General features: G+C 38.6%; 1 protein-coding gene across 7 annotated transcripts in view; it reads left to right on the plus strand.

Annotated features, from left to right (window-relative positions):
- Positions 1–19258, plus strand: part of SUPT3H (SPT3 homolog, SAGA and STAGA complex component) — a 288244-nt gene that overhangs the window by 215161 nt on the left and 53825 nt on the right. For all 7 annotated transcript variants that reach the window (XM_064448208.1, XM_064448207.1, XM_064448212.1 and 4 more), the window contains 5 exons: positions 7079–7154; positions 9884–9996; positions 10616–10723; positions 11231–11419; positions 13695–13805. In XM_064448208.1, the coding sequence (XP_064304278.1) occupies positions 7079–7154; positions 9884–9996; positions 10616–10723; positions 11231–11419; positions 13695–13805 (597 nt within the window). The remainder of the gene's footprint in view (positions 1–7078; positions 7155–9883; positions 9997–10615; positions 10724–11230; positions 11420–13694; positions 13806–19258) is intronic.

The following is a 19258-nucleotide window of genomic DNA, read 5'->3' on the forward strand; positions in this document are numbered from 1 at the left end:
TTACTAGTATGTACCTTGGGTTCACTTTGCTTTCCTTTCTTATCAACATGAAGAGTGTAAGAACAATACTCTTGAGGACTTCCTCCTTCATCATTTCTCATTTAACATAAGGCAAACTCACAAATGTCTTTTCAGAAGCATATATTGATGGTGGCTGTTAGCAGGACAGACTTTTACGACGCAAATTTTTAAAATTAGGTTTGTTCTTTTACTTGCATTTGCCATTTAAAGCCAGGGAACGAGAAGGGTGGTCCCCACCTGTTTCCAAACTTACCTACTGTTCAGTTTAACTACTTTTACTGGGTGTATTGCCTAACGAGTTGTGGCTGTAAAGTGAATAATTCTGGACATACAGTAATTGAGTGAGTAGACAGAATATGTCTGGCAACTGGGTTTCACTGAAGCTAATTGTGTGTGTGGTTCACCTCCCACTGGTGAACTTTGGGTTGAAGCAGCCCCCCTTGGACCAGCAGGAGCAGGACTGGATCCTCCAACCCTCTTCCACACCCAGGGTGGGGAGCAAGCGTGCGAGGCATGTTGTGCCTGTACCGCTCTGAGCCAGCCTCCATCCAAGACCATAAACAGCCTCTGAGCAAAAAACACTCCACGAGTTTCCAAAGACCAAAGAGCACATCAGCCTAGCACGGGAGGGATTTCAGTGGAGTGGAGGCAGCGCGGTTTCAGGGAGTCAGATTATTTGTAAGGCAACTCTTTAGTTATTCAGTGCTAAATTACCTCTCCGGGATGCAAGTGGCTGTACCTAAATTGGGTTCAAACCCAAGCTATCTGCAAATAACAATAGGGGAAAATATTATGAGGGTGAGAGGTACTTGAGGATTTTTTGAGGTGACATAATAACTACAAAAGATTTTCATAGAGTCCAACATAATATTACATAAATACACATTTATAAGCTGTCTGTGCTTTTATTTAGCCAACTCTCCATATCTCTAGTCATAAAGCTAAAAGTATTTTAAAAATTTCTCATGGCTGACAATATTTTCCTTTTCCTTACAAGTAATTATGGTATTATTATTCAGTAGAGTGTGATGGCTGATTTTGACTGCAAATAAGAGAAAAAATGTAAAATTCATTATGCAAAAGGAACTGTTCTGCTGCTTGTATCTCCAATGACAATGAGTGATGCCCATTTTGATGACTGAAAGCTTTACTTGTGAGATGTGAGAAACACAAAGCTGCTTATGTTAACCTCATCTATGAATTGATACAGAGTCAGGGTAAGTGCTGAGAAGAATGCTATCCAAAAGACGTAAAGGTATCCTAATATTAACCTGGTATGTGAAGTTTTTGATGTACAGCCCGATGGAAACCACAGAAAACAGTTTCGGTGTCCTCAACCAGAAAAGCGAGGGAAGGTCAGTTGTCTTAATATATTGATAAATCCCACACAACTTTTAAAGTTTGGTAGTATCCAAAATTATTTTACAGGTTTTGGAAAGCACTGGTAGAAGATAGGCATACCCTTAACACACAGTTTTACAAAATTCATGATGATACTTATTACAGAAGAAAAAAATATTTTCCTGTAGAAATCAAAGGTATTCCATGAAATGGAAATGTTGCATTTGCAGGTTCCAGCTCCACATTTCAGGCTAGCAGTAATAAATTTAGACAAGGAATTTGGATGTGATATGGAGCTGGTTCAAATAAATACAGTATGTGTAGATTCTGCATATGTTCAAGGGCAGAGCATTACAGGGGCAGTGAGTCCCTATCAGGAGGTCAGTTTTATTTATTCCTTAAGCAATGAGATCATGACTGCTGGGAATTAATCCATTCATTTTGTTATTGTCTGTGCAATTTCATTTAGTTTCTTTCTTCATAATTCCCTTGAAATTTTTACATAAATAGTCTTGCCAGCTCCCTTCCCCCTACTTATCTGCACGTACTTTGTTAGATTACATTTTACATGCTTTGAGGAAGATGAATGGAATTCACACACCCGTGGTACAAAGCTGCCTTTGTATATACTTGCATTGCTTTGAGATCAGAGCAGGAACCAAATTTACTGAGTCATTCCTTAGTCTTGGCTTTTGCTTAGCCCTAAAATGGAAGCTGCGCTATTGGTGATGGTGTTCACTCCCCACCCATCAGAATAGGATTCATCTTGTTTTTCTGAGGATGTCTCTACTGTGGACATGTAGACCTGAGCCACTGTCCCCAGGGCTCCACTGCTGACGTCCACAGTTGATGAACTTCAGACAAATTCATAGATGCGATTCATCTGACCTATCTTAAACATCTAATTTAGGATGGAGTTGCTTTCTAAAAGTGCCTGTTATCTTTTTTACTATGAAGGAGCTTTAGGTTGTTAATTAGGATACTGCAGATGTCTAACTTGGCCAAGTGAATCCCACCTTTAGTCCCTGGATGGAAAATCACCAATTTTTTATAATGAAAAATTAGAATTGTCTTTTAAATGTCTATTTTGATTTTTATTTATCATTATCCACAGCTTCCTTTCATGTCATTTACAGTTGTAGATCCTTAGCATCTCTGTAGCAGTTAAGAGTTTTTAAGCTTCTCATGGTCTTAAACTATGTTTATTTGGGGGAAGTGGGGTTAATAATATTGTAGAGAAAAAAGCAAAACTAATTTTACTATTTATAACAGTGAAAATACATTAAAATTGGGATCATCTTGGTGTGCCAGAAAAAGACCTCATGTTTTCTTATAATATTGGGAACTTTGTACTAAACACATGAGCACTCAAAACCACTATTACATCAAAGGCCTCAAGTTTGCTGTGCAGACCTGTTCAGATTAATGGTTACTGCAGAATGTGTGGTATGTTCTGTAAGAGGTGGGTAAAAATGATAAAAATTCCCTGTATGTCTGTACTTTATAGCCAAATCAAGTATTACATTACAAAAGCTATTGATCTTTCCCCAAGTGGCATTTTTATTTTCTGTATAAAACTCTGAGTAAGCTTAATCTTTGAAAATGCTTACTCTTAAAACCCTTTTTTTCTTTGCTTACTAATTCAAGTGATTCTCAGAAGAATAAATACATTTTTCCTTTATGTAACAAAAATCTTCAGATAGTGATAATCCTCCGATAGTTTCAAGATACAAAAGACTGAAAATGTGTTTTCAGCGTATTTTGTCAGCTCTTCAGTATCGACCTACCTTGTGCTTTATTTCTCAAATGATTTTTTTTTTTTAAAATCTATGTAATTTTTGACCCACAACCTGAGAGCTGTCAGGTACAGCATACAGTGCCCTGTTATTCTCTAGTCTAAATAAAAAATATTGTTTAGCATACTCTTTTAGTACTACCAGCCCTTGCAGGGCAGCTTTGGGTTTTTTCTCTCGGGTAGCCCCCTAGCTCCTTTGAAGCCATGATAGGTGCACAATGAAGAGTTCTTTAGCATAGAAAATCAGGAAATCACGCCACAATATGAATATGCAAGCAGTTTGGGATGCCAACATCTTCATCATTAACATTGTTGCCAAACACAGGGGTGTCCAGCCATGCTGCATACGTTTTTCAAATGTTCCAGCTTAGCAGCTGCTCGGCACATTTCCTTCAAACACAAAATAGTTGGTAAGCAAGTTAACGTTTGGCCTCTTGCCTTCCCCCCACACAAAGAGCTTTATATGTCAAGTGTGAAAGCTTTAAAATGGAATCAAAATAAGATTATTTTTCACCCTGCATGGTAGGTGACAACATGCAACTCTACCTTTTCTTTCCTTTGCCTTTTTAGTCTTCCTTTTTAGTTCTTCTTGCTGAAAGAAAGATATAATGCAACACATTTTTGGAAGACTAAGCATACATTTACTGTGCCAGGTCCTATCTACTGCATCCTTCAGCATGTTCCAAGGAAAGCATGCAAAGTATTTTAACTCTGCGCTGCGCCACATTACTCAGCTTCTTAACTGCTTAGGGTGACTAGTGCTACTACAGAGGGAGTAAAAGCTATATATTTCTAATTCTTTTGATAAACCAGTGGGGCAGTGTCATTGATGTCATTTATTGTGTCTGGTTTCAAGCTGAGATTGCTTCAAGGTGGCGTGTCATTCGGGGTTTCGAGGTTTCTTCGTGTCAGAAAGATTCCCAGCAAACTTGCTTCTACACTGATGAAAGAGGACTTCGGTCCTGTTGGAGTGGCTCGCTACTCCTTCCCAGGCAGGATTTGGAAAATGTCACTTGTATGAAACTGAAGTAGTTTCTCAGTTTAAACATTTTGACTTATTTCTTGTTCTCAAGAAAAAATAGCTGAAAAATAAAGAACGTGCAAAAGAGCACGTGGGTATTCTGCAGACTTAAAAGAAAGTATTGCTTACAGGTTATAGCATTTTCACAAGCTTTCTGTGACTTCCCAAACACCGAATGCTCTTTCCTTTACACCCTTTTGGCCTGGAGTAACACTCTGTTCACAGTAATGTGTTCACTCTTTCTTCTCCCTCGTTATCCCATGTTATTGAGTCATTCTGAGTTTATAAAACATGTTAGAAAAGTAGAGATAAGGGAACACTAAATTTTTCCAAAGGCGGGATGATGTAAGAGAAAACAATTACTGTTTATCATCTTGAGATGTGAAGAGGAAAGATGATCAGCTGTTGTCTTCTGCTTTACTGTTTCCTTAAAGATGATATAGCTGTGCTACACATCTGTTTATTTCTCCTGCATTTGCTGGTTATTTATAGACTATTCTAAACCGGGTGGGACTGATGGAGTGGCCATCCTTATCTCTTGAACTGTGAGTTTTCATGCCATGATGTGGGGTTTTCTGTTCAAGTGTACTGGAAAGTAATTATAGTCCAGTTATTTATGATAAAAACTATTTTATTTGGTGGTGTTTTAAAGCATCACTCTAGAATCCGCCTTTAAGAAAGACTTATTTTAGAGGGGAGATCTGAAGGGAGAAAGCAATTTTATTTTACAGATATGTGGGTAATTTTACTACATAAAACATATTCACATGGAGAAGAAGTAAGTGTAAGAATTTATTTAGTATATAGGAACAAAATTAAGTCTGGTGTCTAGAAAATCACTGTAGACAATTTGTAGAGAGAAATGAAGTCCCTATTGGAAAAATCCCTCAGCAACATCTTTCTTTTAATAAACCTTTGATTAGTATTTTTTTGCTTCTTATAAAGAAACTTGCAGTGTTTGACAGTGACCATACGGTGAGGTGTATTGACTGGCCTTTGACAGTTTGCATCTTCAGAGCTTTATAGTGTGTTTGCTGAGAGTAGCCATTGCTAAATCATTTAATTTGACATAAGTGCTTTTGGGAATAATCTGGTTTCGCAGTTTCCATATTACATTATGGATGCCTGTAAAAGTTACAGTATCCTTGTCAAATTTCTAGATGTCTTTTTTTTTTTTTTTTTGTCATCTCAGATAGGACTTTGAAGCATACCTCCTCATGTTAGCCTTTCATGTCATTGTGCTTTCCTGTGCCTTCCTTGTTGCTGCAAAGGGTTTTAAATCCCCAGGTCTGCTGGATGTGAAGGGTGATAGCCAATGGCGGCAACAGGTGAAAACTGAATACCCTGGGGGTTGATACTGGGGCCCATATTGTTCAATATCTTCATCAACAATGTGCACAGGAATGTGGGCAAAGATACAAAATGCACATTCTGCAAATCTGTTGGTGACAGGAAAGTGAGCGTGGCTGGCACGCTGATTGGCGGAGCTTCGGTCCGGACAGGTCTTCAGAACCTGTAGAGCTGAACCAACAGAAACTTCATGGAGTTTCTGCACCTGGGGCAGGGTAAGCCCTTGCATAGTACCGCCTGGGTACCAACTGTCTGGGTAGCACCCCTTCTGGGAACAACCTGGCGGGTGATAGTGAACACCAAGTCGAACATGAGTCAACAGTTTGTCTCAGTGTATTAAAGCAAATCTTGAGCTGTATGGACTCACTGCAGAAGTCTTGGTGTCATCAGCCGCTCCGGATACCACTTTGTATCCTTAGCTGTGGTTCTGTTCCTACCAGGTGTAATGATTTACTCATTGAGAAATTGTATGAAAGATAGTTATATTGCTTTCCTTGATGTTTAAGACAATCTACTTCCATTGTTTGAGAGACTTGAGTAAGCTGCGTGCTTCTGAAGGGGGTAATCATTCTCTTTAATCTAACTACTGCTTCCTGCCTCCGATATGTGAAGGTTTTAATCTCTTCTAGAGACCAGATTCCTGTCTTGTGAAAATCAGCCCTGCTCTGTTGAAGTAAACACAACTCAAGCGCATGCTCAGACCTAACCATGAGCTTCAATGCTGCTTCAACCATGATTCAATTATGGCATAGTATATATGTAGAGGGGAGAGTGTGTATTATGTTTATGGTTTCATACCTTGACTTTTTTGAGATATAATCTTTTGGTTTACACTGAAGTCTGTGTGAAATACATTCTTAAATCCAGTAGTGAATGTTTTAAGCTGTTTTTCTTGAATGAACTCAGTCTAAGTTCCTTTCTTCTCCTGTAGGTGTTCAGAAGTGTAAAAAATCAAGCATAGATTAACGGTAAAAAAAAAAACAACCAAGCACGTTTACTGCTTAATTACTACAGTATATTGAATGTCTGTGTGGGAAGGGGCACTTCAGTCCTCCTCTCTGTCTGGTACATCGTCAATGTGATGGAATTTATTCATTTTACTGTTGTTATTGCTCCCGTTTTAAAAGCACACAGGTTTAATTCTGCTCAGTGCAGAGCACGTTGGCCTCGGTCCAGGAAAACATTTTACTTGTCTGGTCATCTGTAAACACATAGGCAGACTATTCGTGCCTCCGCTTAAATGTGCACCTTGGTCACGGCAAGAGCGCTCAGCACTTTCCTTGACTCAGCCCCCGTCACTGTCGTAGATGAGCCGTGTGCAAGCAGGTTTTTAAAATAAGAATTGACACGATCCTCTGGGTAATTCATCTCCCGGGTCTAATAACCCATCTGTGGTTTATATTTCTGCATCTTAAACTTGTTCAATGCATGCTCTATTTGGGGGGGTTACATCAAGGTTATGGCAGGGGCGCTTTGCTGCTCTAATTTCTGTTGTGGAATGCAGTCCTTGTTGGGATAAGGTACATCATGTACTTTTATTCTTTTGTCAGAGAGCAGAAAGACAAACACGAATGATGGACTCGGTCCAGTACGCAGAATTTTGTGAAAGTCGGCAATTGAGTTTTTGTAAGTATTATAATGGCTGCACTGTATTAATATTTTCAATTATTATTTCTTGTAATAGAGAACACGGCGAACCTCATGGTTTTTTAAAGCACTTTTGTTTCATCCGCAGCAATAAAACTTTGAATTCTTTGTCCACATAACTCCTGGGAACAGTTAGTTGAGCACACTTTCAGGCTGTCGGGCAGAGTATTTTATTTTAATATTTACTGAGCTTTCTATACGCTCAAATACGGTGCTGGTGGGGATGGCTGCAAAGATAGAACTGGTAAAGAGTTAATGGATTCAAATACCCATACTTGCTTGAAGTCTGTCATGGTGGTGTTATAGTCAGCATAATACTAAAGTTTCATGGTTGCAGGTTTTTCGGAATGCATCTAAAATTAGAGAAGAGCAGCAAGTTTTGCTTTTATTTCCCTATCCGCAGAGACACAAAGAACTTACTAAAGAGTCTTTTCTATTTTAAGCTGTAAGCTCCTGCTGTGGAATTTATTCGACTTTAGCCAAATTCATCAGTATACGCCATTCCAACACTAATAACATGATGACAGAATTAGGGCTTTACTAGCACTGAAAACCAACTTACTAGAAGTACTTGCGGGCCGCAACTATAATGAGCTGTAAATTAATGGGCTTGATCATGTAGCAAAACATCATTACAGAAGCGGTTAAGTGATGACTAAGGTTTTAGGTCAAATGTCAGAGAAAGTGAGGTGGAGGAGCCAGTAAAAATCATGACAAAACAGCACATGATCCTACAACACAGCCTTGAACACAATGGTGTCTTTAAAGGAGAGACCTTATCTTGTTCTTCCTTTTAAATTCGAAGAAAAAGTGACTCATTTATGGCAAATAAATGACACATCTGAAATACTGTTCTGTGTCAGCAAATGTAGGAAAACATGTTTTGTAAGCATTTCTTTTCCTAATTCAATATGTTTTGTAAGCTTAGTTATAATTTGGCATCACACATCTGTGAGCCATTAGATAAATGATACTTCAGATTAGGGTGACTTCAGTAAATGAGAGGTTTGTGATAAAGTCATCTTTAAAACCCAAAAATTATGATCTGGAGACAGAACGAATGGAAATCCTAAATTTGCAAAATAAAATTAAATGTTGCTGACCAGGGGATTGTGATCTATAAAAAAGTCTCAACGGTATTTTCACAGTGTTTTTAAATGACCGTGCCTATACAGCTCTTTTCACTGACTTTCAAAGTCATTAAAGAATAAGAGAATTACAGTGCTTAGAAAACAGTAGTGAAAGAGACACATGCACAAATTCAGTTGTATAATATGAAGTCAACTAGATCGCACATACTAAAGGCCGTGCAGAACATTGTCCAAAACTAATGCAAAGGCTGGTTTTGCTTATTTTCATATTTTTTAGTAAAAATTCAATGTATTGCTCTGTTTAAAGCAGTAACCCCTTTTTACTGTAATAGAAACCAATGAAAACTGTGTCGCGAGAGAGTAAACCTCGAAGGGACTTCAAGAAGCCTGTTCTAACAATATATATTCCTAATTACAGCTCCACATATTTCTGTGCAGCTTTAAAGACAAGCAAAAGAAAAGGTCCATGAAAGATGAAGCACTACACGACTGCAGATTTAAACTCTAGGGAACTTTTTGTGGGCCTGCTATCACCTTCACGCTTTTTCTCTTATCTTTTTTTTTTTTTTTGTGGTGTCCTCAGCAATCCTGTGTAGCTTTTTCATTCCCTTCTAAAAAAATAACCATTATTCACACATTTTTTCTGTTTAACCCCAACATTTTTTAGCTATTTATTCCTCGTTGAAGACTGTAAAGAGCTGTTTCAAATGGTTCTCCCACCTTGTACTTCTTTCATTTCCGTTGTCTTGTCTTCACAAACAGCCCTCATTAAGACCTCTATCTTACTAGCTTCTTTCTGCCCAAGTCTCCACAGCTTTCTGTGATCAGCTTGTCCACCACTGACCATAAGATTGTCCATTTCTTTGATTCTCCTGTGAATTTCCACGATGCTTTTTCAGTTCCGTTTTGCTATCTCTCATTCCTCCTTTTACTCTCTCAGCAAAATCATGTTTCTTTGTCCCATATTTTCCTCTATACTTTCTCCTAAGTGATCTCCTCCATTGGCAGTGTGAAGTCCTCATATGAACGTTGATTATTTGCAGATCTACATCTATCCTTATTTCTTTACATCCAAAGCACATTTTAAAAACACTCATCTGCAAATCATTTTGGCCAGCCTGTCAGCACCTAGTCCCTGCATGGTTAACACATGGACTTCCTAGTTCTTCTCTCCTTCATTTGTCTTTGTTGTTGTTAACACAATTATATCATTTTATCTGGGCCCAGATTTGTGTTGATTTCTTCTAGTGCTTTCTCTCACTCATCAAAGATGTGATGCAGTCATATTATTTCTTTTACAGTAATATATTAAAAATTAGGTTTGTTCCATCTACGGTCCTCTGAGTTAGATCCTTCCTCATTCTGAAATCTCCCGTATGACTGATGAACTGTGTGTTTTTCTCCACTCCATACTGCTTATGGCTCTCCAAAATGTTGTGTATGAAATAACAGTTTTTTCCCCACTAATTCCATTTTGATAATTCCTTCCTTGGTCAATCAAATCACATTCACGCTCCTTGTTTCACATTTGCAGTATTTTCTATGACCAGAAAAAATGCGTTATTTTGGCCTACCTCTTGTTAACTTCTCCTTTCCCCTTATGATTTTAACTGGCAGCAAAGAAAGCATCCAAGTTTCGTGACTGGTTGGATTGTAGCAGCATGGAAATAAAGCCAAATGCAGTTGCAATGGAGATTTTGGCATATTTGGCATATGAGACTGTGGCACAGGTAAGGGAGTATACTCTACTGCTTGAACTCTAGCTGAACAAAAGAATTAGTACTTGGGCGTCCTTCAGCCTCGGGTGACTGTTGTAAGCCCCTTCAGAAGCACGCAGCAGCTACTTCAGCTAACCAAGCTAACCAGATTCCTGTCTATCTTTCAATTAACTGTATGACAGATGCATACTATACAGTATTCCTCCATCTGATACGCAAATAGCAATGTTTTGTAATGGTTAGAGAGGAGAGTGGAGTCCAGCACGAACTTTATTCAAGTCCAAAGTGAAACCACATACTTCGCTATGTGACCTTTGGCAGTGCGCTGAGGCTCATTCAACCCCATTGCACAATTGGATTAAAAAGCAGGATTTCCTGGAAAACAAAACGTTACCTTAGTGCCAAGCCGAGCCCTCTTGGGTAGATAGATTACTCCATATATTTACAGAAGTGGAAAAGAAAGGTTCCTTAGGCTGAAATATCTCTGAATAATTTTGTTTGCAACTGAGAAACGCTAAGAATAATCTGCCTCAACCCAGAACTCCTGCCTCTCTTCATTGTTATAATGGCATTTGCAGTAAGTACCATGTCAGTAAACTTACCTGTTTATCGGCTGGTTTTGCCCCTCCAGTTGGTGGACTTGGCCCTTTTGGTTAAGCAGGACATGGCTCCCAAAGCTGGTGACCCATTCAGTCACGCCATATCTGCCACCTTCATACAGTATCACAACTCTACTGAGGTAAATCTTGCTTCTTCAAATATTAATGCATTTAATGTTTTACATGCATTTGGTAGTTTGTTGCTTTCAAAGTAGATGTTATTGGATCTGGTATTGATACAGACTTCTGTTATGGAGTTTATGAACATTGAAGTTATGGGTTTAGACCCAAAGACTTATATGATAATTAATATGTAATTAATATATAGTTAAATCTTAGCTCCAAATGTTAAATTCTTAGCAGCATCTTGATATTTAAATGTAAATCCTCTTTTCGTGGGTGGAAATTCCTTCTCTCTATATTGAAGGCTCTCTGTATTGCGGATTTGGAGATTAAAGTTGTCAACACTGACAAGTGCAATAAGAAGTGCTGTATTGCATGCATTGCACAATGCAGATATCATAGTAACCTCTAGAATGCACAAATTTAATTCCATATTAGATCTAACAGTAAATCTAAGAGGGCAATAAATTTTTGTGTGCGTGTGATTTTATAATATAGTGGCATTTGACATTTTGTTTTTATAGCCACATCTCTTAGGGCAATCTACAAGTGTGAAGACCAGTCTTGACTCTCCTGAAAACACACCACCTCCTACACCCACACCCCCAGCATCAGCAGGACAGCAACATCTTGGGAAAAACCCATCAGGAGCCCTGGGGAATGGTGGAATTGGACAGGACTCTACCAAATCGAAACAAAGGAAAAGAAAAAAGGTATTTGATGCAGAAATCTGAAAAAAAAAAACAACAAAACAACCAAAACGTCTTCAGGAAATAACGTGTCTCTCTTTACAAATTGATTTTAATCTATATCACATGCTAACTATCAGAGTTTTTGTAGGGCTAAATATGTGGTTTGGTGTTCTTTCACCATCAGGACTAGGCTAAAGATTCTCAGTAATGCCCCAAACTGAATTTTGTCGAGGTAATAACTGCTGCTTCTAAGACGAGCTGCTCCTCTACAGCCAAAGCAGTAGACACCATCACAGATTATCATCCCCTTCTCTGACAGGTGCCGCTAGCATGGGTTTCGAGGGTAAAAGCATAGGGAAAGTAGGCAAAGAGGTAGTAGATGTGATTTTCCTGCTCCCAGCAGCTTTTGTCGACTGCCTCCGTTGCCTATAACAATTTTGCTTTATTTTTACGCCGGTTGGTTGCATTCAATCTAAATATTTGTTTACTTTGCATAAATTGTGGACATCTCATATTCAGTGTGAAATGTAATTATTACAATTCCTGTGGTAGATCCTTGATACTCTATCTGAGCGAGATATATGTACCTTAAAACCACAAGGGAACTAGATTTGCTTAAATAAACTGGATACGAAGCACTGTGTTAGTCACTTAGGGCTTTTTCGAAAAACCGGTGGCAGTACCCATTTTGCTGCAAAGCAAGGGAGTGACTTGTGATTTTCACGTGTGTGTTATTTTTCTCCTACAACAAATACTCATTTTTCACAGAGTATAACCAGTGATTTTTACAACGACAGACAGAAAAAGGTGTGTTTTCTCCTTCTAGTGTCATCAGTGCTGTACATACTCTAATACATTCAACTTTCTCTCTGCCCTCACTGTATGCCGTTTGGAAAGCCTGTAGTGAATTCTGAAACCCTCTCTGAAGACTTTTTCTTCTTTCTTTTTATATTTCATTTGATTATGTTTTGTTTCGGTGGCTGATTTCCATTATAGTTCCTAGGAACAAGAATTTAGCTGGAGATCTACTTGTTGATACATTATATTTCACTAGTTTTGTGAGTTTATTTTAAATTCCTGATGTTTGACTTAATGCCTTTTGAAATAATTATATTCTAAAAAGTGCACCATTTTAATGAAATGTTCCTCTGACTTATCCAATTTGGTTAGATATATACTGCATATAACTGAGGCATTGAGACAAACAAGTTAACTTGGGGAAGAATGTTATTCTTAGTCCGTGAAGGCCCAGTCCAGCTGAAAATATTTGAGTTTCACATTCCCTTTATGAATGTCAATCAGCAAGGAAAGAATCTGCCATCATATTATGAATAATTCTGTGTGTACCCACACAGGCTCCAGTGGACACAGCGCTCTTGGAAATAAAACATTTTGTAAAAAATACCCCAAGTTTGAAAGCATTAGTATGTAGTGAAAATGTATGAGGGGGCTGTGTATGTGTGTACATTAAATTTCAGTGTATAATTTAGGTTTTTGTCTTTTCTTAGTACATTCACTAATATTGTTTTCATGAATTTATTAGCAAGCCGCTGTCATTCTGATAAGTCATCTGAATTCTGGCAAGCAGCTGTGTCTAAACGGAGCCTAAGCCAACATTTTCGTTTGACTAGCATGGAGAAAAGAGTAACTTTTTCTTTTAAAATCCTGAGGATATTTTTGTAGAATCAATGGACCAGCAGCAGTGAATTCTTATTTTTCCTACTTAGGGTCCTTAATCCAAAAAATCATTTGAAATTTGAAAGCGTTCCAGTTTGAGGTAATTAATTAAAATATCTTTGCATCTCTCTAATGCCATTATGTCACATGTTTCATCTTCAAATTTCAATTTGATGTTGCTCAATGGTGATTTTGGTGTCAAATTGCTTTCCACTTCGGGTACTTGTTCAATATTTTCCCCACCCCTTGACATCATAATGAGAGCCTGAAATGTTTTAAAAATAGTTTCTGTGGTTATTGTAGTATGACTTATATGACCCTTTCATTTTAGTTTGAACATTTTCTGCTCTTTTCAATTGCAACATACAGCAGCACTAGGTGAAAGATTTAAGAGGACAAATATGGTGTTCTTTGGGTCTCTGAAGCAAAGTTCATGTAAAAGTCCTCTTTGATTTGTTAATAGCTTTTTTTCTCTAATGTAGTGTGTGGCAGCAATGATGTGTATCCTCAGGAAAAAAAAATTGGTCCATTTTATAAAGGTTTATTTTCATACTTTATGCACTGTAGGTCTGTTGTGTGTTTTTGATTTAGTAACAATTTATGTGTTTTTCTGTTGCAGAGCACTGCAGCCTGTGGTATAGAGGCTCAAAGCGATGCCATCCAGCCCAGCCACATCAGAGAGGCCATTCGACGCTATGGCCACAAGATTGGCCCCCTTTCCCCATTCACAGTACGTAATAACAGAGTTATAAAAAGTTATATTTATAATCTTAAAGAACTTTGATTTTCAAGTGGTCAAATGAAGAAGCTTTGGAATTGTTGAGAGCAATTTGTGGTGACTGTAATTTTCTTTATAAAAGTGGCATAATTCTCCTGGGAAATAAAACTTAGTAATTTCTGTCTCTTTTTGGAAAGACAAAAAAGTTTTTTTTTCTTTTAAATATTATTTTCTTTCAATTACAAATTATGCTTTTTTGTTAGTGCTTGAATTTTCTGTTTTTGCAAAGTTTAGGTTTACAGTTATTTTAAATTATATGTATTCCAATATGGTGAGGAGCACTTTATATTCTAAAATTAGCTGTGTGTCAGATACTGCTCCTATTGGAAGTTGAACTCTCAAGTGACACATTTACGGTCGGAGAAAGAAGAGAATGGTTTCTTCAGACAACTTTGAACCTCCACTAAAATGTAATAGAACTGAGCTTGTGGTAAAACGCTGATGGGTTATGAGGTTTTGCCATAATTTTTTCTATGCAAATTGCAAATCTATTGTTCAGAGCAGCCAAACGAATTATTTATTTAATTTTCTCAGCTGATAAAAATGTGAAAGTCGTCTGTCTCCAGTGTCATAAACTGGGGTCATTTTCTTCTGATCTGCTATGCTATAGCAGATATGCTGTTCTGCGTGTTCTGATACGCTATGTGGTATATACCCTTGCTTACCTCAGAATACCTACATTTAAGTAAGAATGAATGTCAAAGAAATCATTACTGGAGGTAAAAAACACCAAACCCACCAAACTAGATATAAGCTCCTAAAATCAGGAAGAAATTGTCAATTTTTGGAGAGATTTTAGGAAAGGAAAATTATTCTGAATTTGGAGGAAATTCATCTAGATAAAAATTATATCAAAGTATATGAGGACCATAAATACCAAGGAAATAGTGGGACTTGACCTCAGAAGCAAGGAACAGGAGAAAATAAGAGTAAATGAGTATGCAATGTTATAATTTTCCTAGTGTCAAAATCGATCAATGCTTGTATAAAGGGCAGTAAATGTTTGGTTTGTGAATGGTAGTTGATACGTATTTGCAAGGAATTATCTTTCCATAATTTTACCTGTCTCTTTCGCCACTTACAAATGCTAGATTAACATTGTGTAAAGCTTAGGATAGAATTTCTAGTCCAAATAGAGAAGTGTCTTTAGCACAAGTTTGCTAAGAGATATAGCTAAGAACATGGCAATAGCTTCTGAAAGAGGAGAATGTATTTAATTTTTTTATAAAGAAGTAAAGAGCTCACATAAACAATTACAGAGGTATGTCTTACTTCCCCGACCCTCACTAAAAGTGGTTTGATTAATTTTTAACCAAAGTCTGAAAGTTCTCTGCAACCACATGATGCAATAAAATACTCTGTTTTGGTTGTTTTTTTTTTTTAATGTCCTGCAATCTTGTGAACTTCCCAAAGAGTACAGCTAACTGAACAATTTAATTTCTTCACATCACTTACTGTCAACATGGTTGATGAGAGGAGCAGATCTTTTTCCCTCTAAACAAGCCAAGAAAGAGAGAGGGAATCTTGGGTTGCCTTCTAGATGCATACGGATGTAGTAGAGCTGTAATACAATTCCTTTTTAATGTGAAAGTTCAGGAAAAGCCTTTTGAGCGATATTATAGAGTATGCATTTAGGTCTGCCAATCTGCTCACTTTTCCTGCCAGCGCCCTCGTTGGCAGTTTTGGGGACGAACGTTGCTACCACAGTTGTCCAAAACGAAAGTACCTCAAGCTTCCCATAAGGTCCTTACAGGAGCAGAAAGCATGAAGGTAGGCTGATGCTTCCTTTGACCCTACCTATTCATATTGAAGACTCCCATACTGTTGTATTAAAAATATTTTCTCTAGGCATTTTGAACAGTACTGCAGCAACACTTCTGCTTTCTCCTGTTGCCGCTGCCTTCACAATAATTTGTGTATCTGCGTGACCTCCCAGGATGACAGAACCGGGAGAAAAGGTGGCTTTACTCGATGTGATTCTGTGGTGACACTTTAAAAACTGCAGAGAGGAAAATATTGAATGGGTATCGGTCGTTAGATTTGTTAAAGTCATGCTTTCAGCGGTTTCCATCCTTAAAACTGACCTAAAGGTCATGGAGAGAAGTTAGGAATATGCATTTGCACATCGTCTCTTCCCTTTCCCTTAAGCCTGTTGATATTTCTTCCACATCAGATCTGATTTATAGTCAATAGGTGCCCTCGCAGAGTCTGCTGTAGGTAAGGAGGAAGGATTTTTTCTGCATGTCCAGGTATTTGACGCTAAGTTTTCTGATGGTAGTTTACCGTTTGTGTTAACAGCCCTACTACAGAAGGGAGGAAAAGAATGAGTATAGCTCCCTGAAGAAACGACTGGTTTTGTGAACTATATACATTTCAATTCCGTCCCTAAAATGTACGGATTACAGTGAACTTTAAGTAAAAGACACAGTTCTACATTCTTAAAATGGTAACAAGAAAGAAGCCCTCTAATGCCAAAATGCTTTATTACTCCAGTATAAATTTATGACACTTGTACAGGAAGAATGTAGAATCAGTCAGAATCAGTCCTAGAAACATAACCATGTACCTAAGTGTCCCAAATAACATGACGTGTTAGGAACATACAGGAAATCTCATACCACAGATAATCGGCAAAATAAGTTGTCCAAAGTATTCAACAACATTTTTTTGAAAACAAGAGCTTGTTACGGCTGTGGAGTGCTGACCATTGAGAACAGACTGGGGAAAGAAGAAGGAACTACTTTAAATGCTTTCCTTTCTTCCAAAGTAGTATTACATGAACTTCAGCACAGTGCAGATATTGGACTTTTAATACATTATTTTAATTTTGTAGGCCTATGCTATTCTGCAGTTTCCTTGGGTATGTGACTATGGAGCAGGAAGGAGGATTTACTGAAGAATTTTACTCTTGCTGTAAATTAGCAAGAAATAATGGACAGCTCTGGACTATTTTTTCGTTTTAAATAATTTCCATCTTATTCCAGCCAGTCATACGAGGCAGAGAGCAAATATTTTCTTTTTCGTTTTGGAGATTATTTTTCATTTAGCTAGAATTGTTTTTTGGCTTTTTGCCATGCTGCCTAGCGCAAGGCGTTCAGTAGTCTCCCCGAAATTCACTGTGTATAATTTTTAATGTTTATGATTTAACAACATTGGGTTTTGACAGACTTTATCACCTGTACAAATGGATTGAGTTTAAATCAGCAGTACATCTGGAGAAATGAATAAAAATCTGGACCTGCAAAGTAGCTGATAATATTTCCCCATTTAAAATTGCGAGATACTATAAAATCAATGTTCTCTGTATGAAAAACCCCATGCAGATAATTGCATTTTAAACCAAAACCAGACAAGAATAATCTAACTGCCCTTGATATTAAAATACAGATTTTGTAAATTCCCTTCGTTCTTTTTTTTTCTCCCAGCACTATAGCTTTTAATCTTCTTTTTTTTTTTTCTCACCTTCTTATTGTTGTGACTTGGTGTGTTCAGCCTGGAGCAGAGGAGGCCGAGGGCAGCCTCATGGCGCTCTGCAGCTCCCGCCCAAGGGCAGGAGGAGGGGCAGGGCTGGTCTCTTCTCTCTGGTGACCAACGCCAGGCCCCGAGGGAACGGCAGGGAGATGTGCCAGGGGAGGGTGAGGCTGGGCATTAGGGAAAGGTCCTTCCCCCAGAGGGTGGTGGAGCCCTGGAACAGGCTCCCCAGGGAGGCATCACGGCACCAGCCTGGCGATATTCAAGCAGCACTTGGACAAGGCCCTCAGAGACATGGTGTGAATTTGGGGTTGTCCTGTGCAGGGACAGGAGCTGGACCCAGTGATCCTTGTCGGTCCCTTCCAGCTCAGGACGTTCTATGATTCTATGATTGTTTCTCACCTCTGATGAGCCAGGACTTCTCAGTTCTTAGACAAAAGCTAATTTCTGCACTGTCTGGAAACGCAGCCTCAGCAGTGGCAGGACCCATACGTAATTGCAGAGACAGATGAAGGTACAGATATTTGACTAGACTGCTAACTGGGAGGCCATCCTCCAGACTCAACATGACACTCCAAAAATATGAAAACCACCTACCTTCCTTCTCTTCCGTAGGGTTACAGGGAGGGATCTGCCCTGTTTTAAGACTTAGCTGGCATGTTTTTCAGTGATGACTTGTTCATGTTTGCCTCAGGTACTTGCCTGTGCACACCTAAAGCTAAATCTCCAGAAGGGCCTCTGAGTTTGAATCGCTCGCCATGGAGACTGCGATGTGTGAGGCCTTGATTCTGCTCAAATGAATAAAATTTACTTTTTTCCTTGGCACAGTTCACAAGATATGAAATGATAGGAGGGTTTTCTGGTCTTGTATTTATCCTACCATTCCACAGCCTTCATTGTAGTGTGGGTTGTTTGGCTTCTCCTTAGATCATTTTTCCATTCCTCAAGGCCATTCTGTGTTGAGAGCAGAACCACCAGGCAGACCAGATCAGAGGACCATGAGAACCTTACACATGTAGGTATTGGCTGTAATCTTGTCTTGGCAGCAAAGTGGTATTTTCTTCAAGAAAATTCCATGTCTGGTGGACCGACTTTGGGATGGCTGCATTCAATATGAGTTTCACCTTTGGGCAGGCCTTCTTCCCTGAGCACCATCAGCTGTGGTATCATATTGAAGCTTGATCTTGGAGGAGACAGAGTGAGTGGATCTCATAGTTTTCTTCCATTCCAGGAATTTCCAAAGCCAATCTTCCCATTTTAGATGTAAACAAGAAAGCAGTAGTTCATATCCAGGATCCCTCGCGGATATGTTTCTCCGGTGAAACTGACAAAGATCTTGCCTTATGTTCCAGGTCCTCATGTGGGATTCAGGAAGGCAAGTTATCTCAGTCTTCCCTATGCTGTCTCACAGCTTGGGCACCAGGTTGTTCTCAGTGTTAGGGTTCTTATTGCTTAGCTCCATTTCTTACACACTACTGCTCCCAAGGATTAAAGGAAGTGAGTTTAGTTTTCTCTACTCATTTCACTAATGTTTTTCACTCCTCAAATCTCTAATTTTAAAAAGGTGATTTTCCATGAGGAATGTTGGGGTGCAGCTGGTGGCTGTCTCTCCACATCACCCAGCCTTGGATTGTTTTTCAGTGTATGATAATGCATGACTGTTACATTTCTTTCTTCTAGTGTGAAAATTCATCGCCTAGCAGTTTTCATTCAAATACTGAGTTTCTGAATACAGCAGACCCTTGACAACTTCCAGGCTGTTGGTTATTACATTGATCCATAAAAATACCCCTTCTGGTGGCTTCAAAGAGGTCAGGGGAGGGTTTATATCCTTCTGATACAGTTTTTTCCCTCAGGCACCATAGAGAGTAGCACAGGCTTCTGTCTAAAGTTAAATCAAGGTTTTGCGCTACCTAAAAAATAAACATGGCCTA

This window comes from Phalacrocorax carbo, chromosome 3 (assembly GCF_963921805.1).
Source record: "Phalacrocorax carbo chromosome 3, bPhaCar2.1, whole genome shotgun sequence".
NCBI classification, from domain to species: Eukaryota; Metazoa; Chordata; class Aves; order Suliformes; family Phalacrocoracidae; genus Phalacrocorax; species Phalacrocorax carbo.